The sequence below is a fragment of the Hemicordylus capensis genome, chromosome 3 (genome assembly GCF_027244095.1).
Source record: "Hemicordylus capensis ecotype Gifberg chromosome 3, rHemCap1.1.pri, whole genome shotgun sequence".
NCBI lineage: Eukaryota > Metazoa > Chordata > Lepidosauria > Squamata > Cordylidae > Hemicordylus > Hemicordylus capensis.
Genome location: NC_069659.1, coordinates 259,653,806 through 259,676,034, shown reverse-complemented (window position 1 = coordinate 259,676,034; position 22,229 = coordinate 259,653,806). Strand labels below are relative to the sequence as shown.

Here is a 22,229-nt window from a genome sequence, read left to right as displayed (position 1 = left end):
TTGGATGATTGCTGTATAAGGGGTAAATTGTTATCAAGGCTTTCTTTTCCCCAAAAAACTAATTTTCAGTGGTTCCCTGTGGAACTCTGAAATTTGCTATTGATTTGCAAAAAACTGGCATAGCTTTTCAAAAATAAAATCTGTTGTGGAAGATGCTGCTTTCTCCGAAATGCTTTTGGAGAGAACCTGTTCCAGAGTCATCTTTCACTAGCAAAAGATGTTGCACAGCACATTGAGTTACCTCTTTCATCAGCTCTCATAACTGGTGTGTGTGTTCGTTCACTCACTCACACACTGTGGGGTAGCTGATCTAAAGATTTGCAACAGAAGGGGAACATTTGTTTTAAAAAAGGTTGGGAACACTGCCCCCGCTCCCCCCACCCCCCAGCAGATACACAGCATTGCAGATCATTGGCACTAGTAAACTCAATCACTGAGGATGCTACCAATCGTTCCTTAAATTCTCACACAACTATTTGTCCAGGAATCTTTGTTTAATAATTTGTTCATGTCTTCCTGGTCCTAATTCTAGGTCAGAATAGCAATGCTGGAAAACTAAAGACTTTATCTGGGGCCTTGGAAATAATGACACAGTCTCGGCCTGTGTTTCAGCTCATTAGAAAAGATCTTGTTGCTGAATGTGAACAGGTAACAACCTCTTGTTTTCTCATGTTCTGTGGTTGTGGCATGTGAAGCACACACTTTCACCCACTCCAAATTGGTTAAAAGTGTGTCTGGATAGAAGTGTTGCACTAATGTTTGTATTTTTCAGGACTCACTTCTAGCTGCTGCTTAAAAATTTCATGTAATGCAGGTCTGTACAACTCCCCCCAAACAGCTGTTTTGGGACTACAACTCCCATCATCCCCAGTCATTGTTGCTAATATTTGGGAATTATGGGAATTATAGTTCAGCAACTACAGGAGGGCCAAGGTTGTGTAGCCTTGATGTAATGTAATGAAACTCGCATGGCTGTAAATGTACAGTACATGGATTCATTGCAGATGTACATGTAGATCCTAACTCATGCTCCACAATTTAGACTTGATAACTTCTTTCACAAATTTCATTTCTATTTAGAGATGTGAGAATGACAAAAGCAATACTGGAAAAGTACCAGCCGAAGATTCCCCTACTAGCCTCAATAAGGAAGAAATATCAAAGCTCCTTAGTATATTTGAGTCTCGTTTATCTTTTCTTCTCCTTCAATCTATTAAGCTTCTTACATCTTCAAAAAAGAAAGTTGGGTAAGTGCCAGTGCCTTTGGCCATTTCCATCTGTCTTCTTTGTTTGGTTTGAATACCCTAAATAACAGAGTTTGCATATTGAGTTTCTTATCAATGATAGAGCTTTGAATCCAAGCTGTAGGGTTGGTTCCAAAGAACTGTTTGTGAAAGGAAAAAAAGCCACTGTTTGCTGTTTCGCAAATACTTAAATGTTCTTGCAATGTTATAATAGGTAGGTTTTGTAGTAGTAATTTGTACAATCTGTTGCACAAGTGGAATATCATCTTTAGATTTAATATTGCATTTTTCACACAGTGCTTAGTGTGAAGAGTAGGTGACTCCTTCCTTGAGTGAAAAAGCACCTTTTGGATCAATCCCAGAATTTTGTTTTGCCTTTCCAAGTTTATTTGGTGTTACCTTGATAATTGGAGTGCTTCCTCTAAGCACAACTGCAAGGATGAAGTCAGAGGCCTCCCTATTATCCAGTATCCTCCTGGGTCGCCTGGGGGAGTTGGGAATAGGGGGCACTGCTCTGCGGTGATTCCGTTCCTATCTCTCGGGTAGATCCCAGATGGTGGAGCTTGGTGACAGTCACTCTTCAAAGCAGGAGCTGTTATATGGACTCCCTCAGGGCTCCATTCTGTCACCAATACTTTTCAATATCTACATGAAACCGCTGGGTGAGGTCATCAGGAGATTTGGTGCTGGGTGTTATCAGTATGCTGATGACACCCACATCTACTTCTCCCTTTCATCTTCTGGAAATGGCCTCATTCTCTAAATGCCTGCCTACAGGCAGTAATGGGCTGGATGAGGGAGAATAAATTGAAGCTGAATCCAAGCAAGACGGAGGTGCTCATTGTGGGGGCTCAGAATCTGAGGAGTGAGTTAGAGCTTCCTGTGCTGGATGGGGTTACACTCCCCCCAGAAGGAGCAGGTGCGCAGCTTGAGAGTACTCCTAGACCCAGGCCTCACCCTGGTTTCTCAGGTGGAGACCATGGCCAGGAGTGCTTTCTATCAGCTTTGGCTGATTCTATAGCTGTGCCCATTCCTTGAGGAGGATGACCTCAAAGCAGTGGTGCACCAGCTGGTAACCTCCCGGCTTGACTATTGCAATGCGCTCTAAGTGGGGCTGCCTTTGTACGTAGTTCGGAAACTTCAGTTAGTTCAGAATGCAGCAGCCAGATTGGTCTCTGGGGCAACCTGGATAGACCATATTACGCCTATTCTGAAACAATTGCACTGGCTGCCGATATGTTTCCGGGCAAAATACAAAGTGCTGGTTATTACCTTTAAAGCCCTGAACGGCTTAGGCCCGAGTTACCTTAGAGAGCACCTTCTTCTGTGTAATCCCCACCGCACATTAAGGTCATCTGAGGAGGTTCGTCTCCAGTTACCACCAGCTTGTCTGGTGGCGACTCGGAGGCGGGCCTTCTCTATAGCTGCTCCAGGGCTGTGGAATGCGCTCCCTGCGGCGATCCACAATTTGAATTCTCTGTTAGCCTTCAGGAGAGCCCTTAAAATGTATTTGTTTGGCCTGACTTTCCAGGGTTTTTGAATCTGTTTTAATATTCTAACTCGATTTGGGGGCTTTTAATCACTGTAATTGTTTAATTGTTATTTTAAAATGTTTTAAAATTGTTAATTGTAGTTATATTGTTCTTAATTTGTTTTAGCTCTTTATTGTTTTAGTGGTTTGTTTTAATTGTAAACTGCCCTGAGCAGGAAGGGCAGTAAATCAATCAATCAGTCAATCAATCAAATAAATAAATAAATAAATATTGCCTGGAAGTGCGTACTGGGGGTTTAAATGGAGGATGGAGTGCTAAGATTGAGACTATGACTTTTCTGAGTGTTAAGGCAAAAATATTGACTATGTTGCTTGCTTTTTTGTTAATTAGTAGGTGTGGGCCTGTTGTGACGTAGATGAGGCCCATTGTTAACCAGGCAGTGTTATTTTGCATAATTATACTACTAGGAAAGTTCAATAAATGAAATCGAGGAAACTCTCTAATATTGGGGGGGGGGGGGTAACATTTGTGGGAACCATGATACTGAAGTGCTTGACCTAAACCCCCACATGGGGTTAGGTTCCTTAGCTAAACAATTCATCCTTGCAGCAAGAGTTAATGAAGCAACCTGCATAGGAAGAGTGGCTATTTAAACTTTAAATCTCCTCAGTTGTCAGCTGAGAATCGGAGAGGTGTAAAGTTTCAATAACCCTGCTTTCTGCTTCTCAGCTGATGTGTGGGGAGATATAAAGTAGTGGCGCAAGAGTGAATGGAGCAGCCTGTGCCTCTCGCACTGCTTTTTAAAACATTTCCCTGCACGCCAGCTTGGCTGTTCTAACTGTATACCAACTTAGTTAGGGGGCACAGAAAACCAAGAATAACCAAATCTATCCTGTGCGATAATTAAATTGGTATACAGGGAAGTGGCCCACAAAGAGACGAAATCACACTTCGGGGGCCACCTGTCCATGTGATAGCATTTTTTATTAATGTGTTTGCAAAAGGGGAGTGTAAACAATTCTAAATTTGTTGGATTTTAACTTGAAACACTACTCATTTTATTGACCAGTTACCATATATGGTAAATTTGCATCATAGTACATTTGAATATGAGAGAGATCTTCTGTTTTTCTCGGGTATGATGTCACTTTGGAATGATTGGTCGGATTATTGAGTGTTTAAAAAATGAGAGAAAATAAGTTAAAATATGATTCTTTTCAGAATGTCTTCTAAAATATACTAAAATATTATTTAAACCTTTCTCCAAACATATTTTGGGGGAAAACAGTGCATTCAGTTAATTTCAGTGACAGGATTTTGTATGCAACATTTGATGTCTGTAGGTCGTTGGGAAGTATGACTTGATTTCACACCAAAAAAACCTTCAGAGTACAATAGACTTATTTTACAAGTTTCAGGGGTATCCAGCTTTTTCTGAGTTGTATTTTCTAAAATTCTCAGGTAATTCAATTTTGCAATAAAGGTTACAAAGGATTTGGATAGGGTGTTCAGATTGTTGCAGGAAGGACCATTACCATTATGTTCATGCCTATATGTACAGGCAAGCTCTATTCATCTGCACTTCAGATACCTGCTGCTGTGGGAAAAGGAATAAAATGTATGTTGTTATGAAGTACGTTGAGAAATAGGTAGCATGGAGACTAACGGAAAAGAGCATAAGATGGCTTAATGTTGCAAAAGCTTTCTTGGGTGACAACCCATATTAGATGCTGGGTTAGTACTGGAGAAACACAGTAAATGGGCAGTTGAAAGCATAGCATGGAAACATTCTAAGATACTTAAAGGGACAGTCAGAATACATCAAGTCTAATGTTTATGGTGTGACAGAAGACTATAGTCTCTTTTAATCCTTGTTTAATGAGGTCAGATTTTCTCATAAATTCCTGTTCTGCTTTATCCCAGTCCATACAGTTTCTAGAGTAGATCTCTTTAAGTATGGCAACATTCAGATCCACGACACTGTGTTCCTGCGTATTAAAGTGCTCATTGATAGTGCCATCAAGTTGGTGTTGAATCTTAGCGACCACATAGATTCTCTCCAGGATGATGTCTTCAGCTTGGCCTTTAAGGTCTCTCAGTGGTGCATTCATTACTGTCTTAATCGAGTCCATCCACTTTGCTGCTGGCCGTCCTTTTCTTCTCTTTCTTTCACCTTTTCCCAGCATTATGGACTTCTTAAGGGAGCTGAATTTTTGCATAATGTGTCCATAGTATGATAGTTTGAGCCTGGTTATTTGTGCCTCGAGTGAAAATTCTGGATTGATTTGTTCTATGATCCATTGGTTTGTTTTCCTGGCTGTCCATGGTATCCTCAAAAGTCTTCTGCAGCACCAAAGTTCAAAAGCATCAATAATTTTTCTATCTTGCTTCTTCAAAGTCCAGCTTTTGCATCCATAGAGTGTCACGGGAAAAACCATTGTCCAAATGATTCTAATCTTTGTAGGTATAGAAATGCCACGGCATCTAAATATCCTTTCCAAGGCCTTCATTGCAACCTTACCAAGTGCCAGTCTGCAGCACATTTCTTGGTGGTCTGAACAGAACATTTCCATTTTTCATCAAGATTTTTCTGGGTTAATAATTTTGTCTCCATTTGAGAGGAGCTTTGGTTCATCAGTTTCTGTTCTTCGTTTGTACAAGGAAACTGCAAGTTAAGCAGGTTAAGCAAGTAAGAGTAACTCTGAGGGCCAGTCCCCTGCAAAACTGGTCCTCATGAGTTAGTCACCCTTGGACCATTCTGGGCACTTGTGGTGATACATTTTGGAAAATACAGTCTAGCAACTGCAGCCCTCCAACTTTAAAAGTGTCATAGTTAAAAATGGATCAATACTTGGCAGGAAAAAGTAGCAGCAGAGACTTTCAGTGCTTCTAGTTTGCCATGATCATTGTGTTAGAATTCTTTTTAAGTCTCCACAAGGTGGCAATATAAATACAGAAGACCAAAAAGTAATCTTCTTCAATACTAATTCATTTGTTGTATAATCTGTTAGGACCAGTTATTTTCCCAGTCCTGTAGCAGTATATTCTACAGGCTTAAAAAGGCTGCTGATGTCCTGGCAGAACATTTCATTTACTCTTTTAACTACTAGTAATTCTCTTCAGTGTTTTCCTAAGAACTGTACATGTAATTTCCAGTTGAATAATATTCTTGTGGTGTTAAAACCTCTGGAAAATTAAAGCAGAAGTTGTTACAGCCACTGCATTTTTAATATGGCTCAGGATCCCCAAACCTCTGACTTTTCAATTAGCTGGAAAGCCACATAGGATGCTGCTCAAGGGATAGGAAAGTGCTGCCCACATCTTTGTGTAGTACTTCTATGCACCAGCAAGAACAGTCACCATTGTAATAATGTCAGGATTGCCAATGGCTGCTGCATTGGGCTAGTGCTGGATCTCAGTGTGCAGCCTCCAGTTGTGGTTTTGTGCCAGTTGGAATAACACCATCTAATACTGTGGCCTCATAGGCCTGTCAGGTACTTATGGGTGTTGTTGTTGTTGTTGTTGTTTTAAGCCAAAGGTTTTGAGAGTCAAGCTAATATGTAATGTAATGCAGAGGTGTGCACGGAACCATTCTCGGTTTGTTATGGGAATCACTGGATTCCCTCTTACAAGCATAGCCCCTTGAACTGGACCAAACTAGTTCAATCCGAACCAGGGCCAGTTTGGTTTGAACTTGGACCGGCCCACTTTTGGGGGGGCTGGTCTGGTTTGAGCTCAAACTGGTCGAACTGGGCCAGTTTGAATTGAACCGGTTCTGCACACCCCTAATGTAATGGTGTAGTTCACACATGCTCAGCACTTGATGATGTGCGGTTGAACAGGCTCATCTTAAAAGCCTTGCATGTGACATACTGAAGTGCTGTCTATGGGGCTCATTCACACATTCAAATCATACCGCAGCATAAATTGCAGGATAGATTCTTAGTTAGAAAAACGGACTTGAAGGAAAGCAGAGAAAAAACAATAAGGAAGATGATACTTTGAGGGAAAGACAAACATTTTGCAGTACTGGTTCTCTATGTGCAAAAGAAGTAAACTTATTTGGAGAGGCCAGCACCCTGGTGAAGCATCTCCTTCACGCTCTTAAGGCCCATGTTTGCATGGGCCGTTCTGTGCAGAAAAATCAGGTTGTGAACAAAGCTCGTTGGGCATTGGGTCACTTTTGTACCATTGCTGGTAAAGGTAGGATCAGGCTACTTGAGGCTTCAGAGTTGGTTTCTCTCCTTTCAGATTAAAATGGGATACAAAGAGCATATTTGGCTAGCCAGTATTTATTAAGAGGAATGTATTCCCCTTCAGTGGAATCGCAGAACATGCACAACCAAACCTGTAGTTGAGCTATGATTTGATAAAACAGCATTTCTTTCATCATAAAAGGGCTGTGTGGAATTTGGCTATGGAAACTTTTAAAACACTAATTAAAATAAACACAGTTCTGGATGTTCTGACTGAATTCACTGGAACTTCTTAATTGACTAAATGGTCAATATAATAAATGGAACTGTCAGTTCAGTTTGCCAAATGTTAGGAATTTAATTGCTTCTTGCTTTCTTGGAACAAAGTATTTGCAATGAAACCAACTGGCTACTTTTATATATGTATACTACAAATCTGATAATGCTTTTGGCACTTGTTCACATCTGTGAGTTTTTTAATAAGACATTTCATGAGTAGTTAGCAAAAGACTGAGAAACTTCTTATATTAACAAAGGTAGAAACTCTGTAATTTTTCTACACACAAGTCCCTCTAGCAAATTAGAATTGTGCCAAAACCTGAAAGATAATTTATCATATTTTATACCACCTGATATGTATATCACTAGGCAGTGTACAAAATTTAAAATTAAAAGTCACAAATTAAAATAAATGACAATAAAAACAATAGAATAAAATAATTATTAAAACAAGTTTTTTAAATTATTAAAATTAATTCTAACTTAAAAACCTGAGAAAACAGGAGAGTCTTGAGGTTCTTCCTGAAAACAGCAGAGGAGGAGATGCTCTTACACAGGAGGGAGCATATTCCAAAGCCCTGGGGCAGCCACAGAGAAAGCCCAGTCCTGGGTTGCCACCAAACGAGCCAGTGGCAGCCATAACCGGACCTCTCCAGAAGATCTTAAGAACGGCAGGGATTATGACAAAGGAGGCACTCTCTCAAATAGCCTGGACCCAAGCTGTTAAGGGCATTATAGGCAATAACCAGTGCTTTGTGTATTTCACCAGGAAACATATTGGCAGCCAGTGCAGTTCTTTTAAAACCGGTGTTATGTGGTCCCTTTATGTTGTCCAAGAGACCAATCTAGCTGCCGTATGCTGTACCAATTGTAGTTTCCTGACTATGTACAAAGGCAGTGCCATGTAGAGCACATTACAGTAGTCACGCCTGGAGGTTACCAGCATATGTACCACTGTTTTAAGGTCATTTACCTCCAGAAATGGACGTAAATCAGCTGAAGCTAATAAAAAGCACTCCTGGCCACCACCTCAGCCTGAGAAACCAGGGAGCGCTTTGGCTCCGAGAGCACTCCCAAGCTACATACCTGATCTTTCAGGAGGAGTGTAACCCCATCCAGAACAGGCAGATCTAAACCATCTCTCGGGTCAGTTTGTTATCTCTCATTAGCCCGTTATTGTCTCCAAGCAGGCATTTAGGAAAAAGATGTCATTTAGGAACATAGGAAGTTGCCATATACTGAGTCAGACCATAGGTCCATCTAGCTCAGTATTGTCTTCACAGACTGGCAGTGGCTTCTCCAAGGTTGCAGGCAGGAATTTCGCTCAGCCCTATCTTGGAGATGCCAGGGAGGGAACTTGAAACCTTCTGCTCTTCCCAGAGCGGCTCCATCCCGAGGGGAATATCTTACAGTGCTCACACATCATGTCTCCCATTCATATGCAACCAGGGCAGACCCTGCTTAGCTAAGGGGACAAGTCATGCTTGCTACCACAAGACCAGCTCTCCTCTCTAATTTCCTGATGAGGTCCACATGGAGAAGTAGATCTGGGTGTCATCAGCATATTGATAGCACCCAGCACCATACCTCCTGATGATCTCTCCCAGTGGTTTCATGTAGATGTTAAAAGCCTGCAGGCAGCCTGTGCCTCCAGCTACTGCCCACCCTAATAAAGGCCAGGAGATCAGAAGCCCAATGGGTACAACTCTCACCCCCACCAATCAAGCAGTTTATCCAGATGCAGAATATCAACCCTCCCCCCTGCGTTTCCCCTGATGGCGTTGACGCCAAAATAGCTGGCGTGGGGCTGCAGTGTACCTCCTTGCTGCCCCGATCAGCATTGTACTAGAAGTGGCTGGTGCGCATGCACATCCCTAATCTGCATCAGGGCCTTCCACAACTGCAAGGGAGAGAAAAATGGGACTTTTGATTTTAAAACCAGCTGACATCCAGACTAATTTTTATATATCTCCTCCAAGGAGCCCAGAGTGGTGTACTACATACTTGAGTTTCTCCTCACAACAACCCTGTGAAGTAGGTTAGGCTGAGAGAGAAGTGACTGGCCCAGAGTCACCCAGCTAGTTTCATGGCTGAATGGGGATTTGAACTCAGGTCTCCCCGGTCCTAGTCCAGCACTCTAACCACTACACCATGCTGGCTCCATACACCACGCTGGCTTATGCTGACTAATGTTGTGCTAACACTCCAGGGGAAGGGCACTTCTCACTATTTCCCCTTCTCTCTGATGCCCACCGTGCCTTCTGAAAATATGTCCCTGTTAAGTGATTGTTCCAGGGGAGAGAATTATGTCCCTGTTAAGTGGTTGTTCCAGGGGAGAGAATTAGGGGATGGAGCCTGAGTTATGGGTTTGTTGCATCCTCAGCAGCATTAAAGCTCAGCTTTGTTTCCACCTACTTGAACATGGAATCACTTGTAATTCTTAAATGCATTTTCCCAAGTTGTAGAAATGTATCTGTATGGTGGGGGTGCAAAAATTCTAAGAGGAATATATAGGCTTGGGTCCAACCAGTGTGGCTTTTCCGCCACTCTCACACTCCCCTCAAAAACTGCTCCTGTGGTTGGGAAGATGTTCTAAACAGTGTACTTGTGACATGGCGGCCTTTAGTATTTGTAGAGATTTATTTTAGTTTTTGATAGTGGATTAACCTATTTCCCCCCTCCCTTTTTTTGTTTCAGAGGAAACAACGAGGAAGAAATTCTGAAGGCCAATAAGTATGTTTATTCACTTCTCCTGCGATCAGCAGCAAACAAAAACCTGACTCTGCTAGAAAGAACAGAAGTTGTGTTAAACTTATTGGAACAGCTGACTCAGGACAGTGAAGGCAATAATCTGGGGATCCAGTGACTTAATTTAGTGCTGGTACACGTCACAGAAATTGAATCAGTGCCTTGCTCAGAAAGGGATTAGTGATTCTGTCCTATAAGCTGCTTGATTTTATTTATATTGCATATTTATAAGATGGTACAGCTGGAAAAATAGAACTTTATCACTTTCCTATGAATGTTGAGTTATGAGTTAGTATACCTTTTTATTTTTACACTTTTTACAGTTCAAAGTGCTAAAACAAATGGTCATTTAATGAACTTTGTAGCAAGGTGGGTCTGCTCACACTTTAATTTGTTACAATAAAACTCCATTGTGCTGTTCTTGTAAGCATGTGGAAGGTATCTGCCCAGTAGTATTTATTGAAACCATCAGAGACTCTTCTTACATATGCAAGCATACTTACAGCACCCACCATATTCCTCCAAAAATGTGCCTTTTCTGCTTCAATGCAACATTTAAAATGGACATTACCCTAGGAAATGGCCTCCTTTGTATCTTAACAACATTTCCCCCCAGAAATAAGACTGAACAAACAGTTGTATATTAAAGAGATTTTTATTAAAAACTGTTTCCTGCAAGTCAGCATTTTGTGGCTGTTGTCTTCTTGCCCAGCAGCATAAAGTATACCAGTGTATATCACATCTAGGCAGGTTCTGAATATACAACAACATATACGGCAGTGTGTTGACTTGGAGGTAAGTCCTGGTATAGTCATGGGGCTTACTCCAGATAAGTGTGTATTAGATTGAAGCCCTCCAGAGCAATGAACCACTAATGTGTGCTAGTACAAGAAGCTAGCTTAGTTGTGCTAAAAAAACTTGAGTTTCGCAGAACTGCACTATAGCACTCCTGTGCTAAAGTCCCTATTAAAAGTGAGGTAGTTGCGCAAGCATGCCTCTGGTAGCACAAGAAGAATCTGGAGCATAAGCTGTAGCCTCAGTGAAACTAGGTAGTACAACAGTTTTGCACTAGTGCAGTATCCTTCCACAAGTAGTTCATTGTTGTGGAGGTTGAGCAATGTTACTATCCTACTTGCTTTGTCCTCTCTTGTATGTGGCCATGCTATCTTGTATCTTCTTTGGCTGCCTGTATGTGCTCCAGTTGGGTCCAAATGATCACTGCATAACTTGGGCAAACAGTTCTGCTCTTACTCTGCATCACATTAACTCAAATAAAAATTCAGCATTGTATTCTTCAGTATAATTCTGTTCCTTTTATAATAGTTGTAGGTGAAGGTATCAGTGTCCCAATGGATTCCCAGATGTTAACAACTTCCATCATCCCAGCTGCAGTGGCCTTCAGCTGGAGGTTATCACGATTGTCAGCATCTGGGAATCCCTGTTACAGGGAACACTGCTGTCAAGTAATCAACACCTTGATTCTCTGAAGCAATATCTACATAACAGCTTACATAAATTGCATAGTAAATTTTGACCATGCCCTATGACACTGATACAGACACAAACTTGTGACTGTATCAAAGCTATGACTCAAGTGGGTGATTTCCATGATCGTATTTCTCTTCTTAGTAAATCTGTTAGAGGGGAATTCTCTTCAGAATCAGCACCAGCAGCTGTTGGTAACTGATGTACATGAGGCTTTAGTCCATATCACTATGTGGCTCTTATAAAACTAATAGGACTTCAAGTGCTCTAATCTGTTTGTCTTGGTCAATGACCATAAATTTAATAAAGTAAAGTAATCTTTATGTTGAATCAATACTAAGAGCAATTGCATGCATGAATGAAATATCTAATTTGGACAAGTTTCTTATCTTTGCTGTCATCTAAAAAGGAAAGTAGACATACACTCAAAAAGGCGCTTTGTTAGTTTTAGGACCAACTAAGCAACACAGCATGGCCTCTTCCATTAGAATCCATTTCAGTTGCTGAATTTGTTGGTATTTGCTGACTTTTGTCCTTGCATGGGGAAATGTTCTCTCATTAGGAAACCAAATGGTCCCCTCAAGCCTCTCCCCTTCAAAGGGGGCCTGAAAAAGCAGCCAGCTTCATAGGGGAGAAAGCAGCTCTTCAAGTACCCTGGGTACAAGCCTAAACTTAGTGTATAATATATTACAGCAACCTAACCTTTTATAAAAGGAATGCTCAGGGCAGCTTAAAACAATAGAATAACATAATTAACAATTCAGCAACCAGAGAGAGAATAGATCTCAGCTGAGCAGGTTAAAAGCTTACTTCATTAGGTCAATGCAGCAGTGGAAAGCCATCAGGGCAGGGCCTGTTCTTTATTAGTAGAACAGCCAGTGAAAAGGGAGTGCTACTGGATGTGGTCAAGATCCTTGTTAGCTGAACATTATGTCCCAAGGCCACTGAATCCCAACTTACAGTACCTCTGCCTGTCTTGAGTGTGTGTTGGCCCCTATCTAGTCCATTACTGATCTTGAAAAGATATTTGTTCATTATAGAACTCTACATGTAAACTAGGCCAGTGATGATTTCTCACTCCTTCATGTAAAGGTTAAACAGCATGAGGGCCAAAACAGAATCCTGTGGGCTTTCACAGCAGAAGTGCCAGGGCACTAAACTACAGTTCACCCTAGTGGCACCTTCAGGCATCTAATACATAAGGATGGAACATCTATAACACAATGTCTCTGGTTCCAGTAGTGGCCAGGTAATCCCATTGCTGAAACAGTAGTTGCATCTGCCCCCTTCTATCCTATTGCAGGTCATCCACCAGGGTAACCAATGTAGTTTGTGCCAGAAACCAGCTTAAAAGGATTATTGGTGTTATTATCTAGTAGTTTGGAGTTGAGCAGCCACCACCTGCTTGAGAGCCTTATTCAGAAAAGGAAGCTTCTTAATCATCTGGATCTAAAGTTTAATAGGCAAATTTATATGTTGTTCAACACTCATAAGAGTATACACACAGGTTCCAGTGCACACAGTCATTCACATGTTATGTTGAACATTGGTACAGAAGTACATTTCCTATCTGTACCATGCATTTGAAAGGCCTGTATCCAGGTTCATTTTAAAAATGAATATCACACAAACAAGTGTACAGATATCTGTACACTCATACAAGAATGTCTGAATCAGGCTAATGTGACCATGACATTCTGCTCTCTATATGACTTGAGCATTTTAAGTTGTAAAAGGAGACCATATTTTCAGTTCAATTTTTGTAGGCCATATTTTAAATAGCTTACAGAGGAGCTCTTCTTGCAAAATGCTTTGCTGTCAGATGTATGGAAAAATTGCCAATATGATTGGTTAGGAAAGTTCAGCAAAGGCACAACTGCCCAGAAACAGAGATTATGTATGGAAAAATTGCCAATGTGATTGATTAGCAAAGTTCAGCAAAGGCACAACTGCCCAGAAACAGATCAACTTTTTGAACAATAAACAGATCAGCTTAAGCATTTCCTGCTAAAGCAAAAACTGGCAGGGCTGCATCAGCTTCTCTTTCTTACTCCCTATTGTAGAATCAAGAGTGCAGCTTATTGCTCTGGGGGTCCCATTTGAGGAGAACCCAAGGCTTTGACATTAGGAGTTAAGAAAAAATGTCAAACCACTGAGATACAGGGACTGACTTCATTCTGCATGGTCTGACTCCACCAGGGTGGATCACAGTTATGCTGACCAGTGACTGCAAAACAGCTGAATTGCTTTAGTGCCAATAAACTCTGTCCCTTGTGTTTTATAAGCAGCAATTCTCTCCTCTCTAGCCTCACAGTTAATGCACTTTGGCATCCAAGAGAAATTACACAGCAGGAACTGTCAGTACCTAAGCCAGAGCACTAAATAACTGGGGTAATGTACCTTTTCTTTTGCTCTGTACTGTAGTAGTCAGGCATCATGCCTCCTGTCTGAGCAAATTAGGAGGAGATACTGATGTGCAGGCTTGATACTGTTCCATGGCCACATGCTATATAAGACAATGTTTCTTCTCCATGATGTTCTAAGCATTTTAAAGAGCTATTCTATGAGTTGGCTTAATAGAACTGGGGAATGTTTTTTTGGTCTTGCCTTCACTCACTTTTCTGCTGGATAGGACTTGCTAACTCCCTTTTTCATATTTAATTTTTGGATCTACATTCCCAACCAGTAGGTAGGTAACAACCCACAGACACAAGAAAATGAGCTTCAATATACAAGAGGAATGCAAATGAATACAAATTTCCAGTATGTCATCCAATATTAGGACTGGCTGACATACTGGAAAAGTTCCATGCACACAATTGACATGCACACAAGTAGAAATGCAAAAATAGTGCAGAGTTGCATGACAGAGCAACCATTATATAAATTATATACAAGTTCTAATAAGAACTAACCTGCTTACTTTCCTTTCACTAATCCTACGATGACTAATTTTGGTTCAAATCGGTTAGGTGGTCCACAGGTTAGACCTCTTGTGCCTCAAACATTCATGCATCTGCCATCTTGGATTGGTGTGTATAACATCATTACAAACTACAGCATTAAGATGCCTTATGTGTCTCACTAGAACAGTAGCAAATTTGGTTCAAATTGGTTAGGCGGTTCACAAGTTAGTCCACTTGCCCAAACGTTTATGCTCCTGCCATCTTGAATTGGGATGGACGATATCACAAACTACACCATTGAGGTGTGTCTATGTCTCTACAACCGTACCCGATTTGGTTCATATTGGTCCAGGTGTTGTGAAGTTGATAGCAGGGGCACACACATGGACACAAGGAAAGCCGGGTGATCGCATAAGCCTACTGGAAAGTAGGCTAATAATGGCTGCACCGTAATGCAGCTATTTGCATAATTTTTGTACTTGTGCAGCAGCACTTTCGCTTCACCTATGTTACACATCACTATGTGTGTAACATTGCACAAGCTGTCAGCCACTATCTTTTTTTCATTTTTTAAATGGAGAGCTTCTCCATCCAAGGATATTCAAATTTTGTTGCAAAAAAATCTCCCAAATAGTATTTACAATCATAATGTTCTGGTTCCAACCAAGAACAATCAGGGTCTTAAGTAGATAAAGAGTCCCATGCTTCCTTCAAACATGTGAAGTAACTTTGAGAACCAAGCCTCTAGTCCCCACATATGCCATGTTTCCTCTGAAACTGGACACACACAATCCTATTTCTCCTTATGATTTGCTATTTAATTCACTGTCCATTGTGTCTTATAAGGTATGACAAATGCAAGTAAATTTTATATTTAATTAAAATTACAACTTCATAAGCTGGTTTTCCCTCCTTGAATGGAAGGGGCAAAACAATTTTCGTACCCACAGTTTCTTGTTTGGAAGGCTGAGTTAGAGATACAGAACAATGATGAGAAATACAAGCAAGTAAATCCAGACCAGGATTCTGAAAGTAGCTTGAGTACTACAAAAACTTCATTTGGACTATTTAGAATATTGAGATATAATTTGAGCACTATGTTCACAAAGTTGTTTACATGGCAAAGAAATGAGAGGGTCAGGGGAGTGACTGGCATCCTAAATCTGCATGTGTGCAGCCTCTGCAGTCCCACTACTAAAGTGCAGGTGCTTGTGCACACAGTGGACACTTTTCGCCTATCTCCTTTTCTCCTTGAAGCACTCAATGCAATGCGCAAATATGTCCCTGAGCTAGAGACATATTTATGCGTTACACAGAGTGTTTTCAGGGGAAGGGGAGACTGGTGAATGATGTGCCTGTGCTTCGGACATAGAAACGCAACTGCTGTATGCAAGCTTCTTTTGGTGGCATGTGTGGTGTTAGGAATCCAGCCAGTGGTTCCGCATCCCAAAGGGACTCACAATTTATTTTTTTTAAGTGTGTGGGTGGATGCCATTGGGAAAAGATGCTATGGTGGCATCAATAGGGGCTGTTGTTCTCCCACTTTTAAATAAAAGAGAACCACCATAAAAGGTGCCTTTTGGCTCAGTTGGCAGGAATTTATTAAATATGAGGTTTAATTAGAATACATCAGGTAATTTGCTTCCTTATCATCCACATTGATCAAGGTAAGATACAAGGTTGCTACATGTGCTTCACAACTGCCATTATGTCCATTTTAACAACTGAGTTTCACTGTAATTTGTATTCAGCACAGCAGTACTGTTAATACAATATGAAGGTGTGCAGAGAGACTGTTGCAAGTCAAAGCTGAACATGACTTCTCATCACAGTTAATGCTAGAACTATTCATACATTACACACTGACAAAAGACATCTTTCCCTTTTAGAGACTTTCTTACTGGCAGGTTGAATAATGGCAAATACACACAGCCTTAAAATTTGTCACTTGCATGAACAAAAGTTTCATAGCTGGAGACTTTTTTTTATACCAGTAGTGAGAGCCTGTGGAGTAGGGCTGCTGGCAGTGCAGCTCACTGGGATGCCTTCAGCTGCCAGAGCTTCAGCAGTCGTCGGACCTATAGCAGCAAACTGAAAGGGCAGCCATGTTAGACAGTATATTCAGATACTAGCTGGCCCAGCACAGAGCATCTGCGTGCTAGTTCTCCCTGCCTCTTTGCCTCTCCTCAGCACCCCTTACACACTCTGGGCTCCCCCCACTCCAGCCAAGTATGGCCCTGCTCCTGATTCACACACCCAGAGACCTCCCCCTCCTCACCTGAGCCCCGCTCCTGCTCCTCCTCACAGGAGCAGCAGCAGTGGAGGAGGTTGACTGGCCCCGTACAGCTTCATGCCGGCCGGGGTCCTGAGCCAGTCCCTCCGTGTGTGTTTGGTGAAAGGTGACACTGGGGAAGGCAGGCAGGCGGCCATTCCCCTCTTCCTCAGGAAATCACCCCTTCCTCCACCTCCACAGACATGCTCAGGGCTCGGCTTCCTCGTGTGTGCTCTCTCCTCCCCTCCCAGTGCACTTTCGCCATCTCAACTTCCTTACCAGCCCACCTGGGCTCCGTCTTTCCCTGCCTTCCTTTTCTCCTGTAGTTGCTATGTGTGTGTGTGGGGGGGGGTGGTAGCCACCCCTTCCCCTCTGAGCCAGAAGGTGGTTGATGTGGTGGCATTCTTGTGCTCTGCTTCTCTCGGTGGGATTGGTTGCGGCTGCTGTGGGGGTGGAGCTTGTCATGTACCACCTAAGCCTTTATATATAGAAATGGTATTAGCACCAGCTCTTGTTAATCTGCTCCCTAATAAAATTATTCCCAGAAGGAGAATGGCGTATTCAGGAATATTAGGGTTAGTATTCCAAGGCCAGCCACCCACTTAAGTGGCGCAGCGGGGAAATGCTTGACTAACAAGCAGAAGGTTGCCGGTTCAAATCCCCACTGGTACTATATTGGGCAGCAGCGATATAAGAAGATGCTCATACTGTGCAGGAAGCGGCAATGGTAAGCCCTTTTGGTGTTCTACCGAAGAAAACCACAGGGCTCTGTGGGCGCCAGGAGTCGAAATCGACTTGACAGCACACTTTACCTTTACCTATTCCAAGGCCATGTCTGTATTTGGTTCTGGAATGAGTATGTTAAAATATACACCTTTTCATACGTCTTGAAGTTATAAACAGAGTTCTGGCAAACACTTGCCTTCTACAAACGGCAAACAAAGAACTGCAAGTGGCTCTTAATACTAGGAAACAAAAGTTGGCTCCCATACTGCACAGGGAACTGCTGATCTCACAGAGAGGCATATGTGCTGCTTGTGAGCTGCTGAACAGCCTGCCCACACTGCTTGTGAAGACAGAGCTGCTCCATGACTACGGAATAGTGTGTTATTGCAGTCACATTGCTGCTCCCATTGGGAATGATGGGAGTCCCCTCACAACTATAATGATGCACTGCTTAGCAGCCTTCACAAGCAATGTGGGCGGGCTGCAGAGTGGCTTCCAAGTAGCACATGTTCCTTGTGCAGAAGAAGAGCTGTTAGCATTTGCTTTGTGGATCCTTTTCCTCCCATGCTTCCTACAGCTGCACTGTATGCCTCTTATTAGCTCAGCAACCAACATGTGACAATTAGAGGCAAGATGCAAATAGAAATAGCTTTATCTTTATGAATATAATTCATTTTCCTAAGATACCTAATGAATAGCAGCTTTCTTTACATTTGTAGAAAATGGTTACAAACTGCAGCTATTAGCTTTTAATCTGCAAGAGATTAAAATTAATCTATGGCGGAAAACTGACGGTGGAAAAGTATTTGTCGCTATCTATATACACCTATTCAAAGGGTTTTAAAACTTTTAAACACTTTGCAATTTGTTGCTAATGTAATGAAATTCCAAGATTGATGTGACTTATGAACCCTCCCCCCACCCAGGACAGTGGATAAAAAGGAAACATTTTTCTCCATATGTTAAGTACTTTTACAGAGGATCTTAAGGCAACTAACAATGAACAGTCATCTCCAAGATTTCACAGCAGTTAAAGAAAAGGGCAGAACAGCTGATGACACGATGGGTCGAGAAGTCAGACGTAATCAGGAACAGAAAACACCTGAATAGTAAGTAACCTTTTGAACCACTATACAATATTGCAATCAGTGCAGAAAAACGTTCACCTTGATTTGGGCAATGAGATCACCAGACAATTTCTGAATCTGGTTCAGACAGTATTTGACACCAGATGGACTGAAGAATGTGACACTAGCAGGAATACCCTGTGGGGAAATATTGAAAACAAAGAGAGAGAACTGATTGAAACATACTGCTTTCTAGTTTGGTTGCATCTCTTGCCATGTGCACAGTCAGGGGATTCTTTGATATACATCACAGACACTTCTGCTCCTGTAGAGGCAAGCTGCTTTCCAGCTTGTCTCCTAAGCTGTCAAGTGGCTGCAACAGAAACCAACCATCTTGCAAATGAGTGTGGTTTTCTTCCATATAGGTTATTTGGACTGTGGCTCATCTGGCTCATTCTTCTCACAAGAATGCAGGGGGAAAGTCCTATTTTCTTGTTAAAACCAGAGAAGTGTTGCCAGTAAACCATGTTTTGGGGTCATGCAAAAAGCACCATTCTATCAGGTGCACTAACAGCATGAGACTATGGGATCGTAGTCTCCATGAACTTTTCAACCTGCTCAGTTCTAGTAGTTTGGCATATTGGTCATTAAGCCCCAGGCAAGGTTTGGAAGCGTGCCTCCAGGTTCAAGTATCAACAAACCAAAAGAGGACGTGCCTAGCCCTCCTGTGACAGAGGTAAAGCCAGCTGAATAGACCTCTTAAAAGCAAATTGTTCTGGGAGCAGATACTCCTGCCCCTGAGACAGCAGTTGGAATACCTTGCAGGAGAAGCACAAATATGGCCATTTCTCACCCCATTACGTTTGACGAATTGGCTAACAAAGATGAGCCACTGATAAGTAAATAAAAGATGTGCCTCTTGCACCTGGGGTATCATGGCCTTGAGACAGCAGCCAAACATAGCCCCATTCTGCTCATACATATGGACATTTACACATCCTGCCTTTGCCCCAAAGGACACACCTGCAGTGACTCATCCATCCCTACAATTAACACTTTTGTATTGCAAGGATCTCCCTGCCCCACAGGATGGTATAGTCACCTGCTTGAATCAGCAACTGCCTCAGGGCACTTTTCGCAGTATATTTGCCCCAAGAGAGCCACATAGGTTCAGAATCAATCAGACTCTTGGAGGCTGCTAGTCATGGACTCTCTCTCACACAGGAGAGCTAGAATGCTGCTGCCATTACCCTTCTTCCTTGCTGCACTCTACTCATGGGGAGACACCTGGCCCAACGTTCATGAATCGAACACACCCAGGAAGGACAGGTAATACTAACATCTCCAGCCATCTATTCCTAAGCTTCCTCACCTCTTTCTCTGCTTCCCTCCCTGCTCTCCAGGCACTCCCTAGTAGAAGCCTCTAATCAGACTCTTAAGAAACACTAGCCAAAGTTATTGGCTAGAGGAGAGGAGAGCTTGTGATAGCAAGCATGACTTGTCCCCTTAGCTAAGCAGGGTCCACCTTGGTTGCATATGAATGGGAGACTGGATCTGTGAACACTAAGATATTCCCCTTAGGGAGTGGAGTCGCTCTAGGAAGAGCAGAAGGTTCCAAGTTCTCTCTCTGGCATCTCCAAGATAGGGATGAGAGAGATTCCTGCCTGCAACCTTGGAGAAACTGCTGCCAGTCTGTGTAGACAATACTGACATATGGTCTAACTCAGTATATGGAAGCTTTCTACATTCCTATTGAATTTGCTAACCAAACTCTTTTGTCTTCTGTATTTCTTCCCATTTCTACCCTAAATAAAGCTTTGAGACTGTAAGTGCATTTCATCCTTTCCAATACACCAAACCTGCTTAAATTTGATACTGCGATAGAACTGCATGTCCATTCGAGACTGAGTTAATTCCCCCACTTTAGCCCAAAACTATAGCCGGAATACCTAGCCAATCACTCCTGTGCAGTTCTGGTAACAGAAGGCCACCAGAAAGATCAGGCTAGTGGGAAGTAACAATTTAAAATGCAAAATCAGAAACAAAACATGCATCATGAACTCTATAATACTGCCTTCTCAGAACAATTACAGAATGTTTTGTTTGTGTATGCAAGGCAAATTATTGTTATGTACAATCTTACAGTGCTGATTGTGGGAGAATATATGTTTCATCCTGTCTGAACAATTGGAGTACAGATGCAAATTAAATGTAGATAGGTCCTGAGTTACAAAAGTGAGTGACTGACTTGCCTGCCTGGTGCGAAGGTTGTGGACATCACGCAGCGTCTAGATAGGCTGTTAGGTAGTGCTGGGGAGGAGACAGCTGTCGTGGTGCTTGTCGGCACCAATGATGTGGGAAAAACAGGTTGCTCACCTTTAACTCATGATCTGGTAGAGATCTGTCGACATCCATAAGAATGGGGCTCTGCGCCTGCACAGGAGACCACGCAGTAGCCATGCCACAGCTTGTTGAGGCATCCAAGCCACGCCCCCCATGTGTGAGCGTGCTATTTAAGGGGCAGCTGGACGTCACGTTCCTCAGTTCTTGGACGACCGCCGAGGAGGACGACCATCCAGTCGAACAGGTGAGTTCGCAGGTTGACATCGTGAATCATGAGCGATGGCGAGCACGTACGTATGCCCCTGGTGGTGCAGTGGTAAAACTGCCGCCCTGTAACCAGAAGGTTACAAGTTCGATCCTGACCAGGGGCTCAAGGTTGACTCAGCCTTCCATCCTTCCGAGGTTGGTAAAATGAGTACCCAGAATGTTGGGGGCAATATGCTAAATCATTGTAAATCGCTTAGAGAGCTTCGGCTATAGAGCGGTATATAAATGTTAAGTGCTATTGCTATTGCTATGCACATAGCAGAGCACTACTGCAGAGGGGTGGATCGGGAGGGTCTTATGGATGTCGACGGATCTCTACCAGATCATCAGTTACAGGTGAGCAACCTGTTTATGTGGACTTAGATCCGTCGAGATCCATAAGAACGGGCGATTAGCAAGCTCCTTGAGGAGGAGGGTGCAGCAGTGCTCATTGCAGTACCCTTTTTAATACACTTCTCTCGAAGCTCGCCTCTGCAGCAGAGCGCACATCTATGGCATAGTGTTTAATGAAAGGCATCTCTGAGGACCATGTTGCTGCTTTACAGATGTCCAGGAAGGTGATCCCCGAGAGGTGTGCCGCCGCCGAAGCATAGGCCTGAGTGGAGTGGGCCTTGATAGCTGCAGGCGGGGACTTGTTCCGGAACTCAGAGTTAAGTATGATCAGTTCAACAAGCCACCTTGACAGAAGCTGTCTGGAGATACAAGAACCCTTGGAAGAACCCTTGTAGGTTACAAAGAGACGTGACATAGTTCTAAATCCTTTAGTACGGTCTAGGTAGTATAGGAGTGAACAACATATATCCAGGGAGTGCATGGCGCGCTCTAAGTTAGTCGATGGTTCCCTGAAGAAGGTTGGGAGGACAATGTCCTGGTTCAAGTGGAATTCCGAAACAACCTTGGGCAAGAAAGATGGGTCCAAACGCATGAGGACCGTATCTGCATAGAACCTGGTGTAGGGCGAGTCTATCCTCAATGCTGTGAGCTCGCTTACCCGTCTTGCTGTGGTGATAGCCGCAAGGAAGGCTGTTTTCAGGGAAACCAGGCATAAGGATGACAAGGCCATGGGTTCGAAAGGTGCTTGCGTTAAAGAAGACAGCACTAACAATAGGCTCCAGGGTTCTATAGGGGCCTTAACTGGTGGGAAGACATTAGTAAGGCCTTTCAAAAAAGCTTTACACGGTGGGTGTGAAAACAACGAACTGC

The 22,229-nt window shown here is 42.7% G+C and overlaps 2 protein-coding genes across 11 annotated transcripts in view; one reads left to right on the top strand and one right to left on the bottom strand.

Annotated features, from left to right (window-relative positions):
* EDRF1 (erythroid differentiation regulatory factor 1) overlaps nucleotides 1–10,642 on the top strand; it is a 50,228-nt gene extending 39,586 nt beyond the window's left edge. For all 4 annotated transcript variants that reach the window (XM_053312840.1, XM_053312839.1, XM_053312841.1 and 1 more), the window contains 3 exons: nucleotides 533–648; nucleotides 1,081–1,247; nucleotides 9,910–10,642. In XM_053312840.1, the coding sequence (XP_053168815.1) occupies nucleotides 533–648; nucleotides 1,081–1,247; nucleotides 9,910–10,078 (452 nt within the window). In that variant the 3' untranslated portion in view covers nucleotides 10,079–10,642. The remainder of the gene's footprint in view (nucleotides 1–532; nucleotides 649–1,080; nucleotides 1,248–9,909) is intronic.
* A 4,571-nt stretch (nucleotides 10,643–15,213) lies between these two features.
* The window catches only part of UROS (uroporphyrinogen III synthase), a 64,988-nt gene continuing 57,972 nt past the window's right edge, over nucleotides 15,214–22,229 (bottom strand). For 6 of the 7 annotated variants that reach the window (XM_053312874.1, XM_053312872.1, XM_053312870.1 and 3 more), the window contains 2 exons: nucleotides 18,516–18,614; nucleotides 15,214–16,442 (listed from right to left, as the gene is read on the bottom strand). In XM_053312874.1, coding sequence (XP_053168849.1) covers nucleotides 16,317–16,442; nucleotides 18,516–18,614 — 225 coding nt within the window. In that variant the 3' untranslated portion in view covers nucleotides 15,214–16,316. Of the gene's footprint in view, nucleotides 16,443–18,515; nucleotides 18,615–22,229 lie in introns of those variants that run through there. The other variant, XR_008320336.1, reaches the window with a different exon arrangement.